The following is a 12,284-nucleotide window of genomic DNA, read 5'->3' on the forward strand; positions in this document are numbered from 1 at the left end:
ATTTTCTTGACATTAAAATAAAAGCAATACTGCAAATGTTCCTTGTGTACCCCCTGCAAACTATGTCCAAGGTACGTACTTACTTTGCCTACCCCTGTTTGTAGCTTTGTTTAAACTATAATGTTCATGGTCCAAATGATTGGAAGATAAAAAACTTTTGAGATGATTTTTAAAATATTGTAAGAAGAGCGATTATACATTTGTTGCTTTCATGCAAAGTGTATTCTTCTCCAGGATCCTATGTAATAGATAGGAAATTTGTCCATTATCAATCAGGTAAGAAGTGTCCAAGACAAGATTCAAACTCATGTTTCCTGATGCTAAGTTCAGCATTCTTTCCTATTGGACACTATGCCTTCAGTACTCGAGCCAAGACTTTCAGACAGGCTTCTGACATATTGAGCTCCTGCTCTAATCCCCTTATAGTGGGTTTGTCAGACATGTACTGGGTCATTTGCTTGTGTGGTGGCTAAATATATAAATGAATGACTGTTCTCAATGTGAGAACACAAAGTAGTAGGATAACTACCTAGACAAACAAAGTGATTCAGCTTTGGGAACGCTAGGAATTAATAATATGCAGATCATTTTTCATTATGCAAATTATGTAACTGTGGTATACCAATACTACAGCAGCAGAAAAAGGTCTTGGGAAGAAAAGTTTCCCATCATTATGCCCAAGGTCACGCAGCTAGAGAGGTACAGCAGCTTAAAAATTTTAGCCTTTACTCTCTAATTACTAAAGATACTAGGATAGATTACAGAGGTTGGCTAAAGTGACCTAAAAGGATCTATTTTTTGTGTTATTTAGTAAAAGAATCCTTAAAACCTTTAATATTTTCTCCCAAATTTTTCCTTCGAGCCCTCTCCAATATGTGCCATTTATTAAGTCAAGGCAGAGCAACAATTTCTCTGTAATTTATAATTTCACAGTTACGTAATTCATTAAGAAGTTAAATGATTTGTCTGGGGTCATGTAGCTACTATGAATCAAAGGTAGCACTTGAAACAGTCTTCCTAAGTCCAAGATTGGTCTTCTAGCCACTATACTCTATATCCTTTGCCACAATTAAAAATGTAGGTGGTCAAATCTTAAAAAAAATACAAGTTTCTGAACATTGATGTGGTTTGAATCCAACGCTATAACAAGAAATGTCCCAAATCAGAATCTTGCCATCTTAAAACTATATTTTCATGGATATTTCCCTTAAAAGAAACTACGATAATTAAGAAGAAACAATTAAAAAAACCTGGACTAGGAGCAAGGGGAGCAGGTAGGTAGCACTATGGCTAGAGCACTGGGCTTGAAATCAGGAAGACTCATCTTCCTGAGTTCATATTTGACCTCAGACACTTAACCCTGTTTGCCTTAGCTCCTCATCTATAAAATGAGCTAGAGAGGGAAATGGCAAACCAATGCTGTATCTTTGCCAAAAAAATCGCAAATGGGGTCATAAGGAGTCGGACATGACTGAAACAATTGAAACCTTTGGGAAAAAATAGTCTCAAAATTACTTTTCTGATATTATAAACAAGAAAATATCTTTCTTTTCATTTCCCAAAGATCTGGATCATTGATCTGTTTTTAGGATCACAGATTTAAAGGTTGATGGGGCCTTTCAGACCATCCAATTCACCCCTTACATTTGACAAATGAGGGAGAAGAACAAGAAAAACGAACTTAGCATCACACAGTGGGGAGTACCTGGAATGAGATTTGAACACAGGAATTCCTGACTTCAAGTTCAGCAGCCTATCTACTTCAACATTTTAATTTATAAAAAGTCAGAAAGTCCCATACTTAGTATAGAAAAGAAATGAAACCAAATTCTTGTATGTGCAACTTAATAGTAATACAAAACAGCAACATATTTTTGCAATAATGATAAATTTGGCATAGAAATGATTCTTTTTGGGGGATATTTGAGCAACATAATCATTTCCTATTTAATAGTGGAATGAATCAGTGACTTAGAAAATAGAGATTTTAAGTACTTAATTGATAATGCAGTCCATCCTTACCAGTGTAGGCATCTTAATATTTATAAAAGGATTTTGGAAAGAATGTGCATATTTCAGTAGTAAGATGTACAAGTTGTACTAAATAAAATCTTGTTAAGCTAATCTCAACTTATTCAAAATAGCATATAATTTCAAACAACAATTCCTTAGCTGACTGACTAGCTATTATTTTAATAAAATAATTATGTATTAAAATCCTCTTTTTTCTGGCTCTTGCATTTAAAATTGGTACAATTTTACTGTACTTTCCAACTTTGTACATCAGAAGTTTGTTAGCGAGTGAAAAGCCTTCCAAGTTGATTTAACCTGCTATTGCTAACAGTCAGCAACCATATGATTCTCTGGATAATCTCTTACTAGTTTTATAATAGATAAATCAATTTATTTCCTTTGTATGTGACATGCAGATGTTTGTATCATTTTTGCTATATAAGGTGGTGCCATAGATAGAGTGCCTGGTTAGGAGTCAAGATTTGTCTTCCTGAGTTAAAATCTGACCTCAGATTCTTACTAGCTTTGTGATCCTGGGCAAGTCACCTCATTTCTCAGTCTGTAAAATGAGTTAGAGAAGGAACTGGCAAACCACTCCGTTATCTTTATTAAGAAAACTGCAAAGGGGGTCGCAAAGAGTCAGAAACAACTGAAAACGACTGAACAACAATAAAATCAGTCATTCATTTGGGAAGTGTTTAAAGCCTAGAATACTTGTGATACTGTTTAAAAATCTATGTGTAGTGAGACAAATATAGGAAGAATATAAGGTCCAAAATCACCATGTACAATTTGTATTCTTTAGAGTTTAGGCCCAGGAAAGTTGAATAGGAAATTCAGGTTTATAGAATTATTTTTCCTTGCAATTCTTTTCTGAAAAGGATAGAAAGAAATAAAATAATAATGATAAAGAAGATATGTCAACTTGTTCTTTCAAGATGGTGGTAAGCAGGTATGGCAGAAAACAAATCAACTAGAATTTTATATGAATGATTCTCATCTTATTTCTGCAAAAATGATCAGCATTTCATTGAAGAAATCATTAGGACAGTAAAAAGTTAAAATGTTTCTACCTGGGTGACAGAATCCAGGTGGGAGAAATGAAATAGGAAAGTTTGAGGGATTTTAGAGCTCAGGCTTCTCCTAGTTTGGTGTTCCAACTGATACATCTAGTGATTTTGTCAATGAAAATTCACACCCCACATCCAAAGAGCAGTTACCATCAATACCACACTTATCAAATTCGAAAGAGAAAATCAGATTTTCAAATTACTATGTATTTTAGCAAAAAGGGCAAGAGTCTTTTGTTGGTTTGTTGCAGATAACTACACGAGAATGTGACCAGATTACATTTTAAAGTTGATTTGAAATTTTCTTTTTTGCCCAGCCTTGAAAATGGGTTGGAAAAATCTTTTAATACCATAAGAATTTTCTTAGGCTAGGTAGAATTTGAATTAGTCCTGCCTAGATCACCAATCCTCTACATATCCTTCCCTATAAACATACTCCATTTCAAACCTCCATAAACAAGATGATGCTGAATTACGTAATTACAACAAGCCATATGCGCAGCTGCTTCAGCAGTGAGCCTCTTCTTTCATATATGGCTCATACACATATCTCCCCTCCCCTCTCCTCCCCCATGTATATTAGTTATGAATAAGCCACTTATAAACAATCTTAAGACATGCTTTCCTACTCACCAAAAATGTTAAAATTTAAAATGAGAGAAAACACAGAAGAAATGAAACACTGTAGATGTGGGATCAGATACTTGTTTTTGGCTCCAGTGCCCAGTACAGAGCCTTGCAGATAGCAGGCTCTTAGTAAACACTGAACTGAGCATGATTTTGTTGAATTTTTTAGCTTATATTAATTAATTTCCATTCCACTGATTATTCCCCACATCCTCACAAAATAATTTGTCATATTTCCATGTGCAGAAGAGCTAAATTTGTACTTAAAAGTAACCAAATAATTATGTGTATGCATACATACACACAGTTTACATTTATACACACATATATATTATATCTATATGCACACATATGTACCTAAATGACACTTTTTACATTTTTAAGCTAAAAATAATTTTAATCTTATTTAATTAGGATCATACTAACCATAGCAAGAATTGCTCCCTCTCTTTAGAGCTTCCTAACAATAACAAAAAAGCATCACAATTTTAGTGAGAAATACTGTAGCGCTTTGATCCTCAAAGAAAATACACCATACTTTTTGGACTGATTAGATCAATATTCAAAGACCTTATAAATGTATAATCAGAGCACACCTACTGTGACAAGTATATATTCATCAAGAGGGATCTCAAAGCATGGCGGAAATACCTACCGTCTTGCTGAGGTAACTTGTGCTGGTGTTCATACACTGCAGTCCCTCACTGTTGCAGCAACCCCCACATCTGTAGATGGATACACATGGAGGTTTAAAGAAGGTGTTTGTGGCTGCTCCAAACTCTTTCCCCACATCTATACACACCTCACGTGGCATGCACTGAGTCTTTCTCCACTCATTATCAATACCTGCCAAGTCATAGGGAAGTCCATAAGTTATAAAGAAAACATGGCAGCAGGAGGTCACTCACATTTAGAATAAAACCAGCATGTTCATACTCTTAGGTGCTTTATCTGGTGAAATATGGAATTTTAATAAAGTAGAAGCCTAATAGCCCTAATACTGGGATAAGGAGCAGAAGGGCTCACATCCCACCTGAGTAATTTCTCAAAAGAAACCCCTTTCTACAAATTTCAGACAACCTAAGGTTTTATGCTTTATGAAAACCACAAAGACAAGTCCACGGAATCCATGTGCAGTTTTCTCCTTCCTTCAGAGAATAAGAGTTTAATATCTGTTGTTTATAAATGCTGCAGCAAGGTAATCATGCCAGTTTTTTTCAGCATGCACTATCTTTGCGGTTTTCAAGCAAAAACAAATAACATCATTCCCATGTTTTCATTAAGCCAAATGTAAATGAAGAGAGGGTGATGGGTGCTGTCCAACACCATTCTCAGAAGAGTTTTCCGGAAAATCTAGAAAGCGGCAATGCTGCATCTACCGAACGTGTTAGTAATTCTACAAATAAGGTAGGATACCCTGCTCTCTTTTGGTAAGCTGGTAATCTTTGCCAATTCATGGTATGGTGGAGTCATACACTTGGAAGCCAAAGACTTCTAAAACTTGGATTTGAATTCTGGCTCGGCTTTGTCTTGGCCTTCAGTTTCTTCATCTGTTAATTCCCCTGTTGGCTCTAACACTCAGTGATTTTAGGCCATTCACTTTGAATTACTCTATGGGTCTGACATGCAAAGGGCCTATCTATTGACCCAAATATTTAAATTATAACCGCTGTTATGACTGATGCTGCTTCAAAAGTCTAGTTTATTCCCTACCAATAAAAAGGAAAAGCTTTATTAGATACATACATATACATATACATATATATATATTATTGGTTCCTTTAGGTAAATTGATTTTTGCCTCGTAAATAAACACACTCAAATCTAATAATAATATTATGAAATTTGGATTATTTTATTTAACAACTGGAGAAAACTGTCTACAAGGTCATTAATTTAATAAAGCATCATCCACTAAAGGGAAAGAGATGCCTTACTTATTTTTATATGTTTATTTTCTACATAGGGCTTACTTAGAAAATGTTATTTGATTCACAAAGATCCAGAATCAAAGACTTCAAACTGAAAGTGGCCTCTGAGGCCACACTACAACTGCTTCACTTTACAGGTGAGGCACCTGAATCTGAGGAAAGATAAGAGACTTGTCTAAAGTCACTCGGACAGTAAGTGAAAGAGGCAGAATTTGAGCCCAGTTCCTCTGATTCCAAATCCAATTTTTTTTTATTATATCACCCTGAGTCTACTGAAGTCAGTCATTATCTCCGAACAATCAACCATAAAGTAACTTTTGAAAAAATGACTCTTTTCTCTTCCCATTGCATGTAAATGAAACACTTAGGAAATCTAACTTAAAAGAATAATCAGGTTATTTACAAGATGGAGAATACTTATACTGGTAAGAATGAGCATGCACATGAAATATACTTAGATGTACATACAGAAAAGGGTATTCACAGTTCCATTTCCTCCCAGGAGCCTCACCACCATCATGAGAAACACACAAATTTATTTCTCACTTAATTTGATTGGAATGGGGAATACTACTAGATAAGATATGTTTTCTTTTAAAATCAATCCCTTTCTTTAAGCTTATGAAATTCTAAAGCTTGTATACAAAAGTACAGATAGTCAGGTGGTGGTGGTGGTGGGACAGGTTAAGGAAGGATATTCCCCCCACTCCTGGTTTCATTTCCAGGAATGATTTACATGTTTTCTTTTCTACACTTACTTTTCAAGATCTCTGCATTGTAATGTGCTGCAGCAAATTTGACATTCTCTTCTCTTGTGTCAGGACTGGGCTGCTCCCCATTTTGCTGCCAGCCCCCTTTCCTCAACTGACATTTAAACATTTTCCAATATTCTGGATAAAGAACTGTCATAAGTTCATCCACGCTGGACACAGCCCGCAACTGCTCTTCGAGATCTTTGCTTGCATGATCCTGTTAAAGAAACATGCAATATCAATTACTTTTCAAATTGTAGGATGGAGGAGTCAAGATGCCCAAAAGCTAAAGTTTGCTGTACAATGATTCTTTTTCTTGAATGACAAGGCGACAATGACTTGCACATATTAGATGCTAAATAAAGGTGTGAAGAAAAGTTGAGAAAACTATCTATTTTTGTTTTAACTGCATTGTTCATGATAAAAATATTATTTTGTTTTTATTGAACAAATTCAAAATGTTTAAAATTAGGCATGGTTTACAATAAATTACTGCTTTGAGCTATAATTTGCTAATTATAACTTTTTGTTTGTTTCTGCAATAAGTGGTCAAGAAATAATACAGTACTTATTTTGTATGAGCTATAGAGTTCATGCTGAAGACAACATTTTTTAAATTCTTAGTGATCAATTCAGAGCTTTTAAAACTAGCCATTCTTTTTTTTTTTAGTAAACTATTATTTGGAGTTACAATTTGACAATTAATTTAAACTTTTTGGTTATTTCTGCTCTTTATAAAGATGAGTATTTGTTCTAAATTATTCTTCCAAGTACAAATATATATGATCCCACTTGCAGTTTTATAGACAGTTGCTTTTAGGTGTCTGACAATTAGATGTTTGCCCTTGTATTACTTATTCTCCAGTGAAGTCAAACAAAACAGCCATCTATTATGTTACTTTTGTTTTCTTCAGTGGTATCAGCAAAAACAACAAAAAAATCTAAATACCGATTTTTAAAATAATATCAGGGACCATGCTTAGGAATTATTGCTTTAGAATCACCAAATAAACATAGGAGTACAAAATTCCATTTCAAAAATGTGATTTCCCATGATACTCATGATAGAGACTTTTGAAATTTGGAGGGGAAACTAACTTTTTAGTACTGAAATTGTTTAGTTGTCAAGGTGTGTATTTTTAAACATGAAATAATTCAAATGACAAGCATTTAGATAGCTTTTTGTGTGTGTTGTGTGGATGCTTATTAAATAGGATATACTTAAGCATATTCTAAAGGGTCACCAGAACAACAAAACTCATAAAATTCTTCTACATATACTTGAAAAGGACAGATATAAATGCAAGGGATTTTGAAAAAAGAAACATTTCTTAACCAGAAAATCATGGGGAAAACACAAAAAGTCATTTTTTATAATGTAGCATGTTCCTTGGAATTTTGTACCTATAACGAGTGAATTACTCTCTCCTGAGTAGGAAAGGGAGAGAACACCTGAAATGAATTCTACTGAATGCTATAAACATGTGTGCATGTGTCTACCTGCACATACATATGCAAAAATACACATGCAGACATACAAACACCCATATATACACATATAATTATATTTATGTATATATGTGTGTGCAATTGCTTTCTCTACTATAAATATCATTCACTTGGAAGGGAGTAGTACCTCTACGTACCATAACAGCACAACATGGCCATGTGATCAATTTCCATAAAGCTTGTTCCATATCTATTGACAGACTGATAAATCACTGAGATTGTTAAATGAATTGTTGAAAATTGAGGCAATTAGAAGACTAAATGACATTTTTGGATTTTAATTTTTCAAGTTAGTTTAAGTCAGGGTAACCATGTTAATTTCATTTTGTGAGGATACAATTTTGATTTCTTAAGAACTGCCATACTAAGAGGTAAATTATTTCAATATTTTAAAGTATTTGTGATCTAATGGATGAAAATATCCCATCTGTTGATGTGCTACCAATTTTATTTTGTGGTACAATGTAAAAGGAACTATATAAAGCAACCTTAAATATTAGTTTGGCTCATGGTATTAACTAGTTACCATTATTCAGCATATGAATATTTTAATTTCAACTGATAATTTATGCTTGGCATAAATCAATTAAGCAACATGCATTTATTATGCATCTACTATGTGCAAGGCACTGTAGATACAAAGTAAAAAATGAAGCAGTTTTTACCCTCCAAGAGAGCTAACATTCTATTGGAGGAAAAAAAAAATTTATATATATATATACACATACACATATATATGTACATATATACACACACACCACATACATACATGCACACATACACAATGAAATACACACATGTGCATGTATATATGAATGTACATGAATACAGGTATATATAAAATATATGTATATTTATACACATATGTATATCTATATATACATACTCAACATAATACAAAATATTTTGGGAGAAGTGAAAGTGATTATAACATGAATTATTTACAAATCTTAACTAATTGCTTATTTCCGATAGGAAGGAAGCATAGCTAAAGAGAGACAACACTGGAAAGATAATTGAAAGAATGATGATGCGACAGTTATAGTCTGGCATTTTATATGTTGCTAGATAACTGACTACTTCATTCCATAATACTTTAGAATACCCATTCTTATGTCTGCTAGCTACCTATTTACTAAATAATGAGAGGAAATTAGAGTAGAAACAGGTCATCTCATCACCCCCTGCCACAGTTTGGTATGACAGACAATATTGACAAATAGGAATAAATGTGTGTGTGTGTGTAATTAATATATATATATTACACACACACATATATGTATATATGCTGTTATACATATACATGTATACACTATATATGCATCTATGTGTATGTCAGTTCAAAAATTATTTCCTAAGTTTAATTTTGGCTGCAAGATCCTAGTTGAAAGTTACTGATGATTTATGAAATCTAAAGTATGTACAAAATGCCACTATCTTTAAAAAATTATTGGAGCTGGGTTATATTTACCATTGGCACTTCTGCCTTGGATTTATTTTATCTGTGCATAAACTTCTGATTATTTTAAATTGTAACATATATCACCAGCTAAAGCACAGGTTAACAATAGTTTTGAGCATCTAGAATAATACTCACGTTCTTGTGGCTAATTTAGTGACACTGGTAAGAAAAGGGAATAAGTCTATTATGGGCCAAATACTGTGCCAAAAGCTTTACAAATACTATCTCCTTTGACCTTCAGAAAAACCCTCTGGAGCAAGTACTATCATGATTCACATTTTACAATTGAGGAAACTGAATCAGAATGGCATTAAGTGACTTGCCCAGGGTTACACAACTAGCAAGTGTTAGAGCATATCTAAACTCAGGTCTTCCTGAATCTAGGCTCGTATTACCTAGCTTCCTCATTTGGTAACGCCTAGCAAATGTTAACTGAGTGATTGGAGGCAGAAAAAATAGATTTTAGAGGAAAGGTCGGTTGTGAATTTGAGATGAGATGTGTCGGGTTAAATTATTCTGATTTTTGATGTAAAGACAAGCAAACAAACAACTCTGTAATATTTCTTTCTTTTTCCTACTTGACTTTGAGGCAGGAGGAAAAGGTAAAGTGGTATGTAACACAATGGACAGTACCCTAGCCAACCTATGGTTCAATCAACTGTTTTCTTGATTGGCTAAAGGTGAACCTGGAAGGAAGAAATGAGCTCCAGTGAGTCTAGGTCAGGTAATTCTTAAATCATCCAAGGTAGTATTGTCTGAATGAAAGTATTAATCTCATCTATACTGCAATGTGGGTAGGATACAGTTTTGTGATAAAGGGGGTCATGGGCCACCATTATTATTTAAGAACAAGGCTAAAAAGCATTTTACTCACTCTGGAGAAAAGGTGGATTGTTTTTCAGGCTGTACTTCTAACTGTCATGTTATTTCTGATTTTTCTGAAATTTCTGTAGTACGTCTTCTATTTATAAGCCCTAAAAAATTCACTGATGTGAGGAAAAAAGAGAAACTAGAGCACTTGAAAATGATGGCATAAGAAGAGCACGATGGATTAAGTGTGAATGATCTCTGTACACCGAGAGCCAAGCCAGATGAAGGACCAGGGAGGTCCAGCAGGCTTGATGCCACAAGGGTCTGGTTTTAGGGATAAGAAATGTTTAATAAAATAAAAAAAGAGTACCAGTTCCAAGAACAGGGGCCAGTGTCCCAGGAACCTAACCCTGAGGCACTGAAACTTAAGGCTCAGGGCCAGATCACACAAATATATCACATCTCTGTCTTCCAGCTGTGAAGGTGGACCTAGATAACTCTACTGAACTAAGCAGTCCCCAATCATTCCCTATGCCACTCCGGCCTTGTTGACACCATTAATGGTCCTAGGCTTGTCAGTGAAGCAGAGCCAGGCAGTGAACTGGATAAACAGAAAGAGGTAGTGGTCCATTCAGCTGACTTGCCAAGATTGTCGTGAGTTGCCTCCCATACCTTGAAAACTGTCACTCACTGACTGCTCCCAGGAAACTTTAGAAATTCACAGGAGGAAAAGGACACACATGGATCATGTTAGAGTAATTTGCCACACCTAAAAGCACATGTCCTCTTCAGATATTAGGGATCATAGAAAAAGGAATTGGTAACAGACAGTGAAGTTCACAGTTGCGGTTGACTCCCAAGGGCTGACTCCTTAACTACATCCTCATGCTGTGGCTACAGAGGGTCAACTGGGTGTCTAGCAAATCTGCATTTTTAAGGGTGACCTAACAGGAAAAGAAATGCAGTTTTAAACAAACAAATGGAGTTTGTTTAAAAAACAAAAGAGACATCTGTTAACTTTATCACTTCAGGGTGAGATGAAATGGAATGGACTATGAACCATGTACTTTCTCTCTTCTGTTTCTAGAGATCTAATATCCTTTTTCCTACCAGTCTTCAATAATTTCAATCATAATCTTGATAACAAGAGACATCAATTAGCCCATTCCTCCTCCAGGCCCTCTTCATCCTCCCCCATCCATCCCTTTCAATCTTTGCCCTCTGACAACCAGAGAAAAATCCAACCCCACCACAGTAAGTGATTCCTGCTTTAACCCTTCACCCAAAATTAATTCAGCAGCAAAAGTATTTGAATATTCCCTCATTCTCAGCTGACCTTAAGGCAACTTTCCCACTAAAAACAGGTGAGTAGGCAAGTAGTTCTCTGTATTTTTGAGGTAATTAGCAATGACAAGTACAAAGGTCATAAGGCAAATGGATAAAGAATCAAAAGAACTGGGCTGTAGTTATATATACTTGCTATTTATAAGGGGAGAGATCTTGGGAAAGATATTTTGTCCTTTTCAGTCTCAGTTTACTTCTCTGTAAAATGAGAAAGTTGGACTAGAAGATCTCTAAAGTCTATTCTAACTTCAAAGTCTTTGAATTAAACACAATGTGATTTTTATTTAGCAAAACATTTTATATGTTTAGGAATTTGTATGGGAGGGGAGAAATAGGGAGCAAAGAGGAAGGGAGATGAGTAGAGATGCCGTCTAATTTCACACATTTTTTAGCTATATGGGCATCGCCTCCTAAAAATCAATACTTTGAAAAGTAGCTTATATTTATTATTAGTTTTATTTTATTAATGAATATCATAATAAACCACATTTCCATAAATGTCTATGGTTTACAAAGAATTTTTCTGGTGGCATTCCAGAGAGGCAGGTAGCAGAAAATGACTACAAAGACACACTCCTTAGAGTCTCAATGATGTTTATCTCCCACAAAGGGATGAAAAATTAATGATTCATTCAAATCCCCTTAGCAAATCCTTTTGATTAATTTTTACAATGAGTTGATGATCAGGACCTTTATTTACCTGTCAATCATTTTTACATTAATGTTGTGCTATCCTGTTGAAAAATCTATTTACTTCTTTGCAGCT

The 12,284-nt window shown here is 34.6% G+C and overlaps 1 protein-coding gene across 2 annotated transcripts in view; it reads right to left on the reverse strand.

The window, feature by feature from the left end:
- VEGFC (vascular endothelial growth factor C) overlaps positions 1–12,284 on the reverse strand; it is a 158,568-nt gene that overhangs the window by 44,057 nt on the left and 102,227 nt on the right. For both annotated transcript variants that reach the window (XM_072623941.1, XM_072623942.1), the window contains exons 2-3: positions 6,400–6,610; positions 4,366–4,556 (exon numbers count right to left, since the gene is read on the reverse strand). In XM_072623941.1, coding sequence (XP_072480042.1) covers positions 4,366–4,556; positions 6,400–6,610 — 402 coding nt within the window. The remainder of the gene's footprint in view (positions 1–4,365; positions 4,557–6,399; positions 6,611–12,284) is intronic.

This window comes from Notamacropus eugenii, chromosome 7 (genome assembly GCF_028372415.1).
Source record: "Notamacropus eugenii isolate mMacEug1 chromosome 7, mMacEug1.pri_v2, whole genome shotgun sequence".
NCBI lineage: Eukaryota > Metazoa > Chordata > Mammalia > Diprotodontia > Macropodidae > Notamacropus > Notamacropus eugenii.